Source organism: Elephantulus edwardii, unplaced genomic scaffold, assembly GCF_000299155.1.
Source record: "Elephantulus edwardii isolate Elephantulus edwardi_28Jun2011 unplaced genomic scaffold, EleEdw1.0 scaffold00054, whole genome shotgun sequence".
Taxonomy (NCBI): Eukaryota; Metazoa; Chordata; class Mammalia; order Macroscelidea; family Macroscelididae; genus Elephantulus; species Elephantulus edwardii.
This window is the reverse complement of record NW_006399804.1, coordinates 6091341-6108997: the sequence shown is the minus strand read 5'-3', so window position 1 is coordinate 6108997 and position 17657 is coordinate 6091341. Positions and strand designations below refer to the sequence as shown.

Sequence of the window (17657 nt, the reverse complement as noted above, 5' to 3'; positions counted from 1 at the left end):
GTTTAGGGCTGTTGTACATAGGGTCGCTATGAGTCGCAAACGACTCGACGGCACATAACAACAACAACAACATTGGAGTCATTTTCACAATGTTGTGTCTTCCTATCCACCAAGCGGCCATATTTTCCCATATATTTAGGTCTTTTATTGTGTCTTGCAGAAATGTTCTGTAGTTTTCTTTGTATAGGCCTTTTGAAGAACTTTTGTCTTCTTGATATTGAGCTTCAATCCATCCTGAAGAGTGCAGTCCTTGACCTTCTGAAGTAAATGCTTCAGGGCCTCCTCAGTTTCAGCAAGCAAGATTGTGTCATCTGCATAATGCAGGTTGCTGATTCATCTTCCATCCTGATCCCACATTCCTCCTCAAATGATCTGTTCCACATATAGATTAAAAAAATACTGAAACAGGATGCAGCCCTGACACCCTCCTTTCCTGACATTGAACCATGCAGTGTTACCTTGTTCTGTTCTGACCACTGCTTCCTGGTCCAAGTATAGGTTCCACATGAGCACAACTAAGTGTTCTGGGATTCTCATTCTTCTCAACGTTATCTACAATTTGTTGTGATCCACATAGTCAAATGCCTTTTTATAGTTAATAAAACATAGACATTCCTCTAGTATTCTTTGATTTTAGCCAAGTTACCTCTGACATTGAGAATAATATCTCTGGCTCCATGCCACTTCTAAACCAGGAATGCTTTTCTGGTAGTTCCCGTCATTTTTGGATAATCTTCAGCAGGATTTCGCTTGCATGTGATATTGTTTGATAATTTCCACACTCTGTAGGGTCTCCGTGTTTTGGAATTGGAAAAAAAATATGGCTCTTTTCCACTCTATTAGCCAGGTAGTTGTCCTCCAGATTTTTTGGCACAACCTGGTAAGCACAACCAGGGTTGCATCTGTCTGTTGAAATATGGCAATTGATATTCCCATCAATTCCTGGAGCCTTGTTTTTTTGTCAACTCCTTCAGAGAAGCCTGAACTTCCTCCTTCATCACCATTGCTTTTATATCATATGTTTCATGAAATTCTCCTGTCAGCCAATTCTTTTTGGTACAATGACTCTGAGTACTTCTTCCATCTTTTTTCAGTGCTTCCTGAATTATTCAATATTCTTCCCATTGTTATTGCTGTTATTATCATGTGCTGTCAAGTCACTGTGACTCATAGCAACCCCATTTATAACAATTCTGAAACCTATCATATTATAAGCCAGTCTCACTGACTCTGATACACCTAATCCAATTGCCCAAGTTATAATTTTAATCAATTTTATCCAAAGTCGTTCTCTCTTGCGCTGTCCCTCCACTCTTCTAAGCATGCTGTCCTTCTCCAAGGACTGGTCTCTCCTCGCCACGTGCCCAAAGTATATGATACAGAGCTTCAAAATCCATCCTCTCCAAAACGGACCTGTTTGTTCTCTTGGCAGTCCATGGTATATTCAATGTCTTCTCCAGAACCACAACTCAAAGTAATCAATTCTTCTTCTATAATCCTTAGTCATTGTCCAGCTCTCTGATGCATAGTATACAATTGCAAAGACCATGGCCTTGATCAGGTGCACCGTAGTCTCTAGATTGATATCATTGCTCCTCAGCACTCTATAGAGAGGTTACTGACATCAGGCATCCCCAATATAATTAATCTTTTGATTTCCTGACTGATGGTGCCAAGAGTATTGATTGTGGAGCCGAACAATGTGAAATTCTTAACAACCTCAATCTCTTCTCCAACCACCATGGTTGCTGCTAATTAGCCCAGTGGTGAGAATCTTTTTCTTCTTGATAGAAAGCGTCAATCCATATTGAAGACTACAGTCCTTGACTTTCTGTGGCAAATGCTTCAGGTCCCCCTCAGTTTCATCAAGAAAGATTGTATCATCTGCATGTCGCAGGTTGTGAATGTCTTCTCCAATCTTCTTCCTCATAAAATCCAGCCTCTCAAATGATCTGTTCCGTATATAGATTGAAAAATTATGGAGACAGAATGCAACCCTGATTCACTCCTTTCCTGGTTTTGAACCATTCAGTGTTTCTTTGCTCTGCTCTGACCACTGCCTCCTTGTCCAAGTTTAGGTTGCACATTATCAGAATTAAATATTTTGAGATTCCCATTATTCTCTTTTTTAAAAATTTTAATAATTTTAATGAACATTTACAGAGATTTTGGATTTCCATTCATTCATTGTTGCACTTTTCTCCCTGCCCAGCCCTATCCCCCCCCCACCCCGTTCTCTCCTCTCTTTGAAAAGTAAAAGAAAAATTCTTTCTTGGGTATACAATCCCCCCACACCCCTCCTACCACCCCAAGTACATTCCGCTATGCAACCTTAATTGTGGACTCTTGTGATAATTATAATACCCTATCATATATCGCTTTTAAATTATTCTCTCCCTCATCTGTTTCAATGCAGTATACATAATTTATCCAGTATACACAATTTATCCCATTATTCTCAAAGTCATTATCTACACAGTCAAATGCCTTTGTATAGTCAATGAAGCACAGATAGACATTCCTCAGGTACAGTTTGCTTTCAGCCAAGATCCATCACATTGGCAATAATGTCTCCAGTGTCACAGCTTCTTCTAAATCCACCTTGTATTTCTGGTAGTTCTCTGTTAATGTACTGTCCCAGTAATTTTTAAATAATCTTTGGCAAGATTTCCTTAAGTATTGCAACCTAAGTCTTGAATTTCTATTTCAGTTCTTTCAGGTTAAGAAATATGTCTAGGTGATATTTATGCTTCACTGTGGAGTAAGCATGGCAGTCTAAATTAAAAAACAACAACAACAAAACCCCAATTCTAGGCATTTCTAGGGGGATCATTGGTGGCCTAGTGGGAAGGAATTGAGCTGCCAACCAAAAAGCAAGTAGTTTGAATCCACCACATGTTCTGTGGGGAAAAAAGTGGACCATCTGCTCTCTTGTGATTTCTGCCTCTGCCAACCTGCTAGAGGGTCAGCTATGAGCCAGTTCTGACTCCACGAGACTCAACAATAGCAACAGGGATTTCTAGATATATGAGGGGAAATAGAGATAAGAATTTGAGAACCTTAAATCTTCCAAAAGAAAGATTTTTAAAGAAGAATTTATAATTACCTTTCCAATTTGTTTAATATAATCAAATGAATAAATTGTCATCCTTCTCCCACAGATTTTATACAGCAGTAAGCATTTTAATCCATTGTGTACTTAAGACCATGCTTAATAAAATTTAATTTGAAAAACACTATATAATTCATGCTTAGTTTTTAAAAAGTTTTTAAAAATATTCTACATTTAGAAGATAAAACATTTTCATCAGAGATAGATGATTATTTCCATTACCTTAGTTTCTAGGATCTTAATAAGGGAGTCCAGTCCTTGATTGTCTCTGAGCTGTGCTCTAGACTCCTTATCATTCGTAATAAGACTTAGAGTATTGAGAGCCAGCAGCTGAATAACGGGATATTCAGACTTGAGGAGTTCTAATATAGGAGGGATTGCATTTAGCTCTGGAAGTGTAGTTCGACACTGGAAATCCTGCAGTGAAATACAAATGATTAAATAAGTAATATTTTTAATAAAATACACCCTCCTCAAGAGTAGAACAATTCTATTCTCCAACAAATGACATGCTTCTGTTTTTCCACTTTTGTTCCAGAAAATGTGCTCCCCAAATAATTTACAAACAAAATTATGTTATACCCTCAATCAAGAACACCCACATTTTCACTGTAACTGTGCAGACACTGTCAACAACAAAAAAATTGCACATGATCTTTAACTTTTACAGTACCCTATTATTTCTTTAGGAGAGTTCTCGCGGGGTCGTAGTGAGTAGTGCTGCTAACTAAAAGGCACTGCCTCTCTCACGGTTCAAATTCACCAGAGGTTCCTAGGGAGAAAGATGGGCAGTCTCCTTCCATTTGATTGAGAGCCTTGGAAACCTTGGAGCTTCAGCTATGACTTGACAACAATGGAATTGTATCATACCAATAATTCCTACTACTGATACTGCTGCTGCTACTACTATTACTAGAAATATCATTAAAATAACATCTATGCATCATAAAACTATTTTCACACGGCTTAATATACTATTACAAGATGTTGTGTGTCATGGAGTCAGAACCAAAACATAACTGACCTTCCAGGGGGTTTTTGGAAACAGTTCATTGCATGGGAGGAGACTGCCCATCTTTTTCCCATGCTGTAGACGATGGATTCAAACTGCATACCTTTGCATTGCCAGCATAATCATTATCACTAATATTTGATAAAGTAAAATGATGGCATAAATTCCTTATTGTCTTCATTCTGATGGATTGTTCATGGAATGCAAACAATGCTAGTTGCCTGCCTTATGTGTGCAAATTTGCAATAGGCTTAATTAAATTACATGACCTTTATTAAGTCCATTTACAATAACTAGGGTTTGCTACAGGCTATACAAGTCCCACAAGTTCCAAGTTGTTAATTCTCTGTATGTTTGGGGGCTGATGTGTGTTTCTAGAGGCTGCATGTAGTGAACAGTAGAGAAGAAAAGACAAAAATCAAAGTTGTGTGCTGTCCAGTTGATACCAACTCAGTATACCCAGAGTAGTAGCCATGAAAAGCTCCAAAACATAGCCAGCTAAATCATTCCATTGTAAATTTAAACTCGATAAATGATACAAAGAGAGCTCTGGTGGCCTAGTGGTTAAGAGGTATGTTGCAATCCCAAACACACATGGTTCCAGTCTACCAGGTATTCCTCAGGTGTGTGATTTACTGTTTCTGAAAAGCCCCTGGAGGGTCAGCTATGAGTCAGTCCCAACTCAACAGCACACAACAACAACAAATGGTTACAAAATGCATTTTAAAATAAAGTTAGAAATGGACAATGGACCCCATTATGGCTTAGTTTTACCCTATCAATAATCTCCTTAATATTAAGCTTCCTTTTAAGTTCCTGTTGTTTGCTAACTAATACTTCTGTGATTACCTAGTAATTGTTGGAAAAGTTTTTTAAACTTTCTGATTCATAGAAAATATAGGAAGGATACACTTTTAGGGTTAATAATATTTAAAGGGACATTTAAACTGTAAAAGTGCAATAAAACATGAGTCGTACTCCACTCGATGACACCTAACAACAAGGACCATTTTAAGGGACACTGAGTTGAGCATCCTCAGTTAGGATGTCTCTTTTGTGAGAAGCCCTGATGATAAAACCAGGGAGTCTAGAATCAAGTGGTTATGACACACTAAGAACAAGAAAGTTATGCTTTCACTACCTTGTGTTACAAATTCATTTGTCTATGCCTAGATAAAGATCAAGACAATTTGCTTCACAATCAACTTTCTTCCTTTTTCATACTCTTATTGACAATATATTAAAGTAGTATTTTTGTATTTTATGCTGATCCTGGATGGCATAAATAGCTAAGTGCTTGAAAAGTTGACTATTGAAATCTACCCATTAGCACATGAGAAGACAGGCCTAGCAATCTGCTTTGGGAAGATCATAGTCTTTAAGACCCTATGGAGATCTCCTACTTTGCACAGATGGGTTCTCTATGAATCAGAATCAATGACCACTAATTGCAACAAACATTGTTAGGTGTGAATGGTTGTTCTTAGGTATTGTCAATTAGACGGTCACTCATAGATTTGAGCCCTAACCAGTCCTGTGTCATCCTCCCCATCTCTCGCATGCTCAAGAACATTATAGCAGTCACTGTGACTGTCTGTTTCTCTGACCCTCTCCTTTCCCAGCATGAAATATTTTTCCAAAGACTGATTCCCCCTCCTTTGACAACATGCCCAGGGTATGTGCAATGAAGTTTCACCATCCTTGTCTCTTAGGAAACCATGGTCGGACTTCCTCTAAGACATACTTCTTTGTTATTTTTGAAGTTCATGGGCTATCCAATACTCTTCATCAATATCACAGTTCTGAAGCAAACAATCCTTTGGTCATCCTTAGTCATTATCCAACTTTCAGATGCATAGGAAGCAAATGAAAATACCGTGGCTTGGATCAGGTGTATCCCAGTCTTTAAACTGACATTATTCCCCTTAAATACTTTGGAGATGCCCAATGCTATATGTGTTTTGAATTCTTGACTACTACTTCCATGGATGTTGGTTATGGAGCCAACTAAGATTAAATCCTGGATAACTTCATGCTGCTCTCTAGCATGATATTGCTTTTTGATTCCAGTGGTGAGGATTTTTGTTTTCTTGATGTAGAGATGTTATCCATATTAAAGGCTGTGCAGTTTTTTATCTTCTTCACTACATGGTTCAAGTTTTCTTCACTTTCTGCAAGTGTCATCTGCATAACACAAGTTGTTGATTAGATTTCCTCCATTATATAGTCATTATATAGTCCAGCTTCTCAATTGTTTGCTCAGCATACAACTTGAATATACATGGAGAAAGGGTGCAATCCCAATGCACACTTTTCTTGATTTTAAGTCATGAAATATCTTGTTCTGTTTCAAATACTGCTTCCTGGTGTGTATAGGTGTCACATAACTGCAATTAAGTGTTCTAGAATTCCCATTTTTTTCTCAAGGTTATCTATAATTTATTATGACTCACACCTTTATATAAAATAACTTTATATGGTAAAATGTCTCCATATAGTCAATAAGCCAAAGCAAATAGCTTTCTAGTATTCTGTTTTCAGCCAAGATCCACGTGACATCAGCAATAATATCCCTTTTTCCACGGCCTATTAATCTAGGAGTTCCCTACTGAAGTACCACTGCAGACATTTTATGCTGACAACCCAAACACAGACAGTTTGAATCTACCAGTTGCTACTTGGGAGAAAGATGAGTGGGCTCCTCCTGAGCGATTTTTAGCCTTTGACCTGCTCGAGGGTCAGCTATGAATCAGTTCTGACTCAAAGGAGATGAGTACACATAGTATGACATTACTGATAATATTTGATAATTTCTGCACTCTGTTGGATCACTTTTTTTTTTAGAATGGGCACAAATACGGATTTCCTTCAGTATTGCAGCTTCTTACAGCTTGAGAAATGGCAAGTGTATTCTTCTGTTTTGTTTTTCTAACTTCAAGTCTTTGCACATTTTGTTTTAATACTTTGATTTGTCTTTATGACCTGCCCTTTGAAATCTTCTGTTCGGCTATTTTATCGTTATTGTCTTTTGCTTTAGTTTTCTTTACATTTGAGAGCACATATCATATATGTTAAAGGGTTTGCTCAGGATGAGAAGCACAGAAAGCACAAAAGTCCAAAGTGTCAAGTGACAGCTAATGGTGTGTGAATATGTAAATTTGGATGAAGGGAGAAGGCAAAGGACAAGACGAGAGAAACAATTTCTTTTGCTAATTGAGTGATTAATTATTTTTTTTTTAAATTCTTGGGAACAGTAAGGTTTTTAATAAATAATTCAGATCACACATGCTTTCTTTCTCCAGTAAATAAGTCTACTCGAAAATGTTCTATAAAGTGTGCTTGATCACCAAGGTCAGATGACTAGGTGGTATCCCAGTTCGAACTTATTTCAGCTATTTTCATAAAGTTTATCTAATGTAACCCCCAAAACAAGTTTGGAAGCAGGAGTGGCATCTACTTCTGTAATAGCTTGCCTCCGGAAACCCTATGAACCTGAAGAAAGAATGAAAGTCACTCAAGTGTCGAGGACTTTCATTCATAAGGTCACTATGAGTCACCTACGACTCGATGGCACTTAACAACAACAACAATCCCATCTCAATTTGCATGTTATTCTATCACTTTAAAACAAAACATATTTCCTGAATACTCTTATATGAGAGATAATTGCTTATTAAAAAAATAGAAAATAGAACTGAGACAGACACAGAGTAGCATTATTCACAATAGCAAGAACATGGCAACAACCCAAATGTCCATCAACAACAACAACAACAAAATTAGACTGAAGAGGCTAGAGAGCATCATGCTACGTGAACTAACTTAGGCCCATAAGGACAAATACTGCATAAGACCATTATTGTAAAACAGAAAGATGGTAAAATATGTATGGATATCCAAAGAGGGAAAGGAGATAGGATGGGGGGCTTAAGGTGTGTGGGGGGGACAGGGAATCACAGGGTCACAGAGTTTGGTGGGTGGAGGGAGGAGGTAAAGGAATTAGGAAAGATCCAGTGGGGATCAGAAGGGACAGCGTAATGGTAGACATAGATCAATGGTGATTAATTTTGTAAGACACAATGTATGAAGATTATTATAAGAAATAAAATATGAATGAAAAAAAATCCTATAAATAAAATTGAAAAGCATGGAAATGGAAAGGTATTCACACCAAAAGTCCATTCTTTTATCTGGATGATAAATACTAGCAGGTAATCACTGAGTAGAACTGATTAGTCCCAATAGGGAGTTTGCAAAAGCTTTTTTAAAAATGATAAAATGAATTCTGTAATCTGATTTGGTGAAAACGAATGAAAAATATTTTACCTGTACCAAGTTGTAAATGCACTCAATAGAATTCTTCTGAACATCAGGGTCTGGGCTACTCAGTAGTCTGATGAGAGGCTCTAATCCACCTTGTTCAAATATTTGTGCTTTACTGGTATACTCTGCAGACATGTTTGCTAAACAAAGACTAGCGAACTCATGGATAACAACTTCTTCTGTATATAAAAAAATAAACAACACAAGTATGTTAAATGTATACCCAACCATTAAAGATTCACAAATCTTATGTTGGTTAGAAACTCAGAACCAAGCTGCAATTTGAGATATTTTGTAATAACTGTTCATCATTCCTGTTTAACACATTTTTCGAGTACTAGTTAATCAAATGTAAAAGAATTCCATGTTTTTTTGAATTAAATAGAAAATGCAAGATTACCTTCTGGAGCAAGTTGAGCAATAATGGAATTCATGACATCTAACTCCCTTAACAATTTTTTGACATCATCTACAAAAGAAACAGAAGATTGATGTTTAATAACAATAACGACATTGTCTGTGGAACATTCACTTATGAAATAGGTACAGATAAGAAAACTATTGCTCAGAATTACACATTAAGTGTGGGGTCTGGTTTCATCTTCAGAACTGACAGACTCCAGACTCTAGAAAACCAAACCCAATTGCTGTTGCACCAGTTCAGACTCCAAGCAACTCTAAAGGACAGAGTAAAACTGCCCCAGAGGCTGTCCAAGGTTGTTCCCCTTTGTGGAAGCAGACCGCTCTATCTCTCTCCCTGGAGCAACTAGTGGGTCGGAGCTGCCAGCCTTTCTGTGGGCAGGTGAGCACTCCAATTGCTGTGCCACCAGAGCTCCCTATAATTGGGAAAAGTAACTATCAAAGCAAAAAACAATCTCCAATAAAACAGATATGTTTCTAAAACACTGGTCAGTAAAGTTGAGACACTGTGCCCTACACTTGAGTAATTTTGTCATAAAGTTGGTATTGTTTTGTGGGGGTTTTTAGTGGTAGGGAGGAGTAGGTATGCTTAAGATAACTTTTAAGACGTGATATGAATAAAAAATACACAAGATGCAAATATTCATTACTCCAGAGCCTTTTTTAAGTTAATATATCTTGATTGCTTACATTCCATTGGAGTACTCAGAAAGGCCAAAAATGTTTCAAAAGAAGCATAGTAACTCTTGGCTTATGTTCTCTTTTACTTGCTGTGTTAGCCTCATTAAGGCTGGCTAGATATGCTATTTCTACTGTCTTGCTATCTTAACACCCTCCTTTGTGGGAAATATGCATGGATGCTCTTTGGGTTCTGATGTTTCACTTCTTGGTCAATTATCTTCATCTGTAGGTCAAAATTAGCATTACTAGAATTTTGGAAAAGTTCACTTTGCTGCAGCTGAACAGCAGATGGTCTTTAGAAGAATTCTTCCTCATTAACTGTTGGATTTTCCTGGACATCTTTTCCTAAGGGACTCAGATATATGGCTGTTTTTCAACTTGTAAGAATTTCTGCTCTGTTTCTTTTCAAAATGGCTAAAAGTGATCCATCAATATTACACCTAGCTATATGTATGTGAATAGGCTGACATGCAACAGAATAATTGGATTTTGAGAGTGTATCTTTCCCAAGTTGGAGGATATAATTTTATAGGCAACACTCATTTTAAAAATGCATTCTCCACAGGTTAATAAATAAAAGCTTTGGGGTTCCAAGTGTTCTGGTGAACTCAAACAGAGAGGTCCCCAACCACTCCAGAGCTTTTGTTTGCTTTTCACTTCTGACAGTCAAGTCTGTATTGCTCTTAGAATAATGCCTGTGAAGGCCACACTGAAGTCAACTATTTTTCCATCCTGGAAGAAAAACACTTGTGGGCTTTCACCTCTCCAAGTACATTTCACATGTCATAAACAAAATGACCTTCCACACACTTGAAAAGTTTGTGCTGTGACTCTGACCATAAAGTCAAGAAGATTCATGCTCCGTGTACTCTCTGATCCTTGTTTCTCTGCATGATTCATTCATAGGGGAGAGGGCATACCACTGCCTTTCTCCCTGGAGCATTAGGTGACACTAGACTTAGACCATCAACAACCTGCATTATGCAGATGGCAAAACCTGCTTTCTGAAACTGAGGAAGACCTGAAGAACTTTCTGAAGGTCAAGGGCTTCAGCCTTCAATATGGATTGAAGCTCAACATCAAGAAAACAGATTCTCACCACTGGGCCAATTGGCAGCATCATGATAGATGGTTAAGAGATTGAGATTGTTAACATCTTTAGTTTGCTTGTCTCCACAGTCAGCACTCTTGGTACCAGCAGCCAGGAAATCAAGAGACGAACTGCATTGGGGAAGTCTGCTGTTAGGGACCTCTCCAGAGTACTGAAGAGCAACCACATCAGTCTAAAGACTAAGATGCACCTGATCGAGGCCATAGTCTTCACAATTGCTTGCTATGTATACATCAGAAAGCTGGACAATGATTAGAGATGATAGCAAAAGAACTGATGCCCTTGAGCTGTGGTGCTGGAAAAGAGTATTGATTTATCATGGAGTAATGAATATATCAGAAGAACAAACAGGTTCGTTCTGGAGAGGGTGAAATCAGTTGCTCCTTGGTGGCAAAGATTCCGATGCTTTGTCTGACATACTCTGAGCATGCTTCAAGGAGGGATCAGTCCTTGGAGAGGAAAATCATGCTTGGGAGGGTGGAGGGATAGCACAAGAGAGGAAAACCCTCGATGAGATGTATTGATTCAGTGACTAAGGTAAAGAAGGCAGGTGTGTCAGAGACATTATGGTTGGCGCAGTATGGAGCAGTTTTCAGGGATACATAGGGTCACTATGAGTCACAAGCAACTCAACAGCACATGACAAGAACAAGAACAATAAAAACAGACTTTGATCTGCCCAAGCAAGTTAAAATTTTCTTCAGAGGATCACTCTGTGACATGATGTTCACAACACCTCTAAATCTGTGCATTAAATCTTATAGCCCAATAGATGATTTAGGTAACTGGAATATCTTATAAATTTGTTTTTTGTGGACCTCTGAGTCAGAGCTGACCCTCCAGTGAGTTCTCGAAAGTAATAAATTACACAGGAGGAGAGTGCTTGTCTTTTTCCCGTGGAGAAGCTGATGAGTTTGACCTGTGCACCTTTGAGTTGCCAGTGCAACTTACCATGTGGGCCACCGAAACTCCCTATATTGATCATACAGTTAACTAATTTGTTATACTATATTTTAACATCAGATAACTCACAACATTTTTCCCTTGGCATCAATTTAGCAAAAATGATTAAGCTGCTACAGTCACTATTTGAAGTAGAATCTTGATCTCTGTCCCCTTTCTTGCTCAACAAAGAAAACTCTCGGCTCAACCAAGTGGATGCAAATTCTGACGTGTGTTTGGGCCATAGGAATGTGTTTTAGCCGAATGGTGTGCCACCTGCAATTTTAGCTTGTTTCAAACCTTCTGTCACTATTATTTCCTAGAGTACTTTCATGAAGTCTATTTTCATTTTACTTTTATTGGCATCTATTTAGTTGCATAACGTTGACCATCTAATTTATTGCTGACCTTATATTCATATCATGTACAGCCCTGACTAAGAAGCACAGATTGTTTTAAGTAATGTGGAGTCTGTGGGTAAGAGGCTGCTGCTGCTCTTCTTGTTACAAGGATTCCGCTGAACTCTCTCTTTAGCTGACTTCATTAAATGATAGGTGGCTTCATTGAACTAAAAACCGCATAGCAGGTGAAAGAAGAGAGCAGCTCCATTTTTATAAAGGTTTAACAAAGTCATTTAAAGATCTGTCTTGAAAGTCCCAAGGTTGGTGAAGCATGTAACTCAATCTCTCTAGCCCTGAATAAGAAGCAATAGTTTACTGAAAACTGCAGAAGGAATAATAGCTCTCAAAGGAATCCTTTTGGCACCTGGAGTTCTGCCAAAACATCACATTCATACATGTATAATGATATTATTGACTGCATGAAAACCAAGGGAAGATATAAATTTCTAAAGAAACATTACTTATTTTAACACGTTGCCACAAATGACAGCAAATGTGTTTCTAAGCACGGTTGTCACTTTAAAAAGTGTGTAGCAACGTGTTGAGAAGGCTAACCAAAAGTGAAGGGAGCTCTCGTGACCTAGTGATAGGGAGCTGCGCTGACCACCCAGAGGCATGGGTGTGAATCTACCAGCTGCTCCTTAGGAGAAAGATGGGGACATTCCTCCTGTTCCATTTACACTGGAAGGTTGGCTATGAGTCGGTTCTGACTTGAAGGCACAAACAGAAATGAAAACGTGAGGAAGCCTTGGTGGCAAAGTCAGTAGGGAGCTGTTGCTCTGCTAACGTAAGGGCTGTGCTGCTTTGGTGGTTTGAATCCACCAGTCACTCCCTGGGACAAAGGAGGACAGACTCTTCTGGTGCGATTTACAGCCTCAGAAACTCAAGGTAGGGCCAGTGATGAGCCATAACTAATTCAACAGCAGTGGCAGAAAGAGAGAAAAAATACCCAAAGATTATGATGATTTAATTATGCAACTGCAGAGGTGCAATTACACATTGGAGTGGAAATAGAACTTTTAATTTCGATCAAATGATTAGGTTTTTTAAAAATTAATTTTTCTCAGATTATACCTCAGGTTTTCCAGGGAAAGTATAAAAAGTGAAGCAATAACTGTTAATATGTTTATTCTTCTAACAAGAGACCTTAACAAACAAACAGTTAAAGATACCAGTTTCCTAGTTGTTTCATCAGATACTTCAAATTGAAAATTTGCCATTTTAATTCAATAATAGCTGAGCAGTTGGGTTTTTTTATCCACTTTGATTCTACATGCAATCAAAAGAAAGCTTTTAGAAATCCAGTCATTATACCTGAGGTACCCATGGTACTGGAAGGTCATAAAGCAGGCAGTGTCTACCCCATTATCTCAGTTTTATGATTTTGCATCCTGAACTTCCTTGGAGCTCAGAGTCACAGCCCAGCCAGCCCAGAGAGTGAGGACCAGTGGGCTGAAGGGACCCCCGCCTCTTACTTATTATCCTTTTGTAACCAAAATCCTTTGTTTTGGGGTTGCAGATTCCTTTAGAAACCCACAAAACTTAGCATGGATCCTTGCCATTAACGTTGTGTATTACTGAGTCGGGACCGACCCTCCAGCGGTCCTAGCAGATAAAATTTTCAAAGTACACAGGGCTTTGTAAGTAAAAAAACCAACCAACCAATAACCTTCATAATATATTGAAAACTTTAATTGAAAGGGCTGAACTTGGTCAGCATTTCTTAAGCTGAAGGAACTGAAGAACAAATTCAAGTCTCAAGTTGCAATACTTAAGGATGCTATGGGCAGAATAGTAAATGATTCGGGGAAACATTAAAACATGGAAAGAGTATACAGAGTCACTATCAAAAAGAAATGGCTGACATAGAAGAATTTAATAAAATAACACATGATCAAAAGGCAATGGTGATGAAGGAGGGTATTTAAGCTACTCTGAAAGAATTGGCAAAAAACAAGGCCCCAGGAATTGATGACATACCAACTGACATATTTCAACAAATGGATGCTGCGGTGCATGTGCTCACCAGGTTATACCAAGAAAATTGGAGGAAAACTACCTGGCCATCTGACTGGAAGAGAACCATATTTGTTCCTATAAAAAAAAAAAGTGATCCAAAAGAACGTGAAAATTACTAACAATATCACTAATATCACACACAAGCAAAATCCTGGCAAAAATTACTAAAAAACAACTGTTATAGTACATTAACAGAGAACTACCAGAAATATAAGGTGGAGTTAGAAAAACTGTGGAACTAGAGACATAATCACCAATGTCATATGGAGCCTGGCTGAAAGCAGAGTGTACCTGAGGAATGTCTATGCTTCATTGACTATGCAAAGGCATTTGACTGTGTGGATCACAACAAATTGTGGCTAACCTTGAGAAGAATGGAAATCCCAGAAAACTTGATTATGCTCATGTGAAACCTAAACTTAGACCAGGAGGCAGTGGTCATAACAGAGCAAGAAAACAGTGCATCATTCAAAATTAGGAAAGGAATTTATCAGGGATTTGTCCTATCTCCATACCTTTTCAATCTATATACATAACAGATCATTCAAGAGACTAGATTTTATGAGTGTGGAATCAGGATTGGGAGAAGATCACCAACAGCCTGCACTATGCAGATGATACAACCTTGCTTACCGAAACGGAGGAGCACTTGAAAGATTTGCTGCAGAATGTTAAGGACTGTAGTCTTCAATATGGATTGAAGCTTAACAGTAAGAAGACAAGGATTCTCACCACTGGGACAATTAGCAGCACCATGATGGATGGAGAAGATATTGACGTTAACTATTTCAGCTTGCTTAGCTCCACAATCAACACTCTTGGCACCAGCAGTCAGAAAATCAAAAGATGAATTTCATTGGGGAAGTCTGCTCATCATAGTGCTGAGGAGCAATGATGTCAATCTAGAGACTAAGGTGCACCTGCTCCAAGCCATAGTCTTTGTAATTAAATGCTATACATCAGAAAGCTGGACTAAGGATGACAGAAGAAGAATCAATGCCTTTGAGTTGTGGTGCTGAAGAAGAGTCTTGAACATCCCATGAGCAACCAGGAGAACAAATAGGTCTGTTTTGGAGAGGATGAAACCAAGTTTCTCCTTGGAGGCAAGGAGTCTGAAGTTCCATCTTACATACTTTGTGCATGTGGCAAGGGCAGACCAGTCCTTGGAGAAGGACATCATGCTTGGAAGGGTGGAGGGACAGTGCAGGAAAGGAAGACCCTCGAGGAGATGGGTTTACACAATAACTGGGACGATGGCATTAGGTGTATCAGAGACAGTGATACTGGCTCAAGATAGGGTTCAGAACTGTTGTATAGCAGGTTGCTATGAGTCACAGGCATCTTGACACTACTTAATGACAATAAAAACAAATAGAAGTACTAAAAATTAATAATACAAATTCTAAATAAAAGAGAATAGGAAAAGAGCCTGTGAAGACCTAGGCTTTCAATTGTTTGTTATTGTTTGGTGCCTCCAAGTCAGAGTTCACAGTGACCCTATGAGGAGAAGATCGCAACCATACATCATCCTCATGATCTCTTTCATGTTCAAGTCCATTGTTGCAATCACTGTGTCAATCCATCTTGTTAAGGGTCTTCCTCTCTTTTGCTGACTCTCCACCTTTCCCAGCATGATTTCTCTCTCCAAGGACAGATTCCTTCTGAAAAATATGGCCAAAAATTAAGTGAAATGAAGTTTCACTATCTTTGCCTCCAAGAAGCATCCTGGTTGTATTCCCTCCAAGACACACCTTTAGTTCTTTTGGGAGTCCCATGGGATATTCCGTATTCTTCTCCAACACACAATTCAAAGATATCAATTTTTTTTAAATTTAAACACACCATAAACAGCATTTATTACCTTGGTATATCATTCTGGTCTTGTTGATGTTCCTTCACATTTAAGTGGTTCTCCATCTTCCTTCCCTTCTCCCAGTTTGGCTGTATAGTGCCTCCTCAGACAGATAGCCCACAGCAGCAACTCAGTTTATTCCATGTTCCTAATATTCATTCAGAGGGTCAAAGTTCTGGTCCATAAATCCTTCTTTATAGCAAGTTCAGTGCTTGCGAAAGACTTTGTAATAAACCACACATCCCAAGATGATGAGCTCCAGTAAGATGGCCATGAAATCAGCAGTTTATTGGTCACCACTTTTCTGGACATTGACTGGAGAATCTTCTGACTTTTGCTTAAGTTTTCATTTGTGTTTACCAGTCTGCTCTTGGTCCATTCCAGCTGGTCTCATTGCTCCCCCAGTTCCTCTATGATTTCTGAGCCAATCTGGTCAGTCTCCATGGCAATCAGATGAGAATACTCAATACTCTGGGTGGTCCGGTTCAAGCTGTCAGTGCCAGTGTCTTGCAGAAGCAAGGCCCTTTGACACTAGTTGATTCATGTGTTCGTTCCCACAGCATAGGTACTGAATTTCAGGTCTCCTTGGCCCCCAGATGTGGCTGTCAAAGGTCTGCTCACTTCCCGATGCAGTTTGGCAAGGTCTTTCCAGTAGGTTCAAACTTCGGACATCATAGGATAAGGATAGGGGTGCATAACGTAGTTCTTCCTCCATCTCTGCCAGCGTTTCATTTGCTTCTTGTTTTTCATCAAAATCTCTGATGAACTTCTTCTCTTCGGTCCCCGCTGTCCCCAGCAGCCGCTCGGGCACCCCCGGCAGGTCCTCATGGAGGCCGCTGAAGATCTCCAGCTTCTCGAAATGCTCGGAGGAGGTGGCAGAGGCGGCCATGGTGTAAGGCGCTCCAGAGCGGCGGCCACCGAGATTCTGGGCGCGGGGACCACTCCTGTCCCGGCAATCAGCCTCCCAGCCCCACAGCCATCAAGGCCGCGGCCACCGCCGCCCACTATCGATTATTTATTTAACATCTTTATTCACTGTCCAACTTTCAGATACATGTTGTTAGGTGCTGTTGAGTGTGACTAAAAGCAACTCTATGAACAGTCGACCTGAACCCATACAGAAGACGGCAGTCCTTGGCCTTCTGTAGTAAATGCTTCACAGCCTCCTCAGTTTGAGCAAGCAAAGTTGTGTCATCTGCCTAAGAAAAGTTGTTGATGGGTCTTCCTCCAATTCTGATAACCACGTTCCTCCTCATAAAGTCCAGCTTCCCAAATGATCTGTTCTGTATATAGATTGAAAAGGTATAGAAACAAGATGAAACTCTGACCATACTCTTTTGCTGATTTGGAAGCATGCAGTGTTTCCTTAATGATATCATGCGTAGAGAAGTGGAAGGTCAGAGAAGAAAAGAAGATCCTCAACATGATGAACTGATGCAGTGACTGTAACAAAGGCCTCGAGGATGTCTTGGACTGTGGGGTGGTATAGGATAGGGCAAGGGTTAGATCCGTTCGTAAAATTGCTCTAAGTCATAGAGAGAGCTCCGTTGGCCTAGTGGATAGAAAGTTATGCTACCAAGCCAAAGGTGGGTGATTTTAATCAGCAGCTCTCAGGCCTGGTTTTAATTGTTTTTGGTCAAACATTCTTCTAAGTGGTATAGCACTGGTCTGTCCATTTGCTGTACAGAGGTAACTCTGGTTGTTGTGAAGCTGAACACTGTGACACTGATGTGTCAAATGCGATAAATGTGATAATGGTTACCCATGATGATGGACAGTGTTTG

General features: G+C 39.2%; 1 protein-coding gene and 1 pseudogene across 1 annotated transcript in view; both read right to left on the bottom strand.

The window, feature by feature from the left end:
- LOC102858876 (armadillo repeat-containing protein 3-like) overlaps positions 1–17657 on the bottom strand; it is a 161777-nt gene that overhangs the window by 98613 nt on the left and 45507 nt on the right. Inside the window, exons 5-7 of the mRNA XM_006887100.1 lie at positions 8848–8916; positions 8451–8626; positions 3335–3529 (exon numbers count right to left, since the gene is read on the bottom strand). Coding sequence (XP_006887162.1) covers positions 3335–3529; positions 8451–8626; positions 8848–8916 — 440 coding nt within the window. The remainder of the gene's footprint in view (positions 1–3334; positions 3530–8450; positions 8627–8847; positions 8917–17657) is intronic.
- Positions 16079–16762, bottom strand: LOC102864448 (annotated as a pseudogene).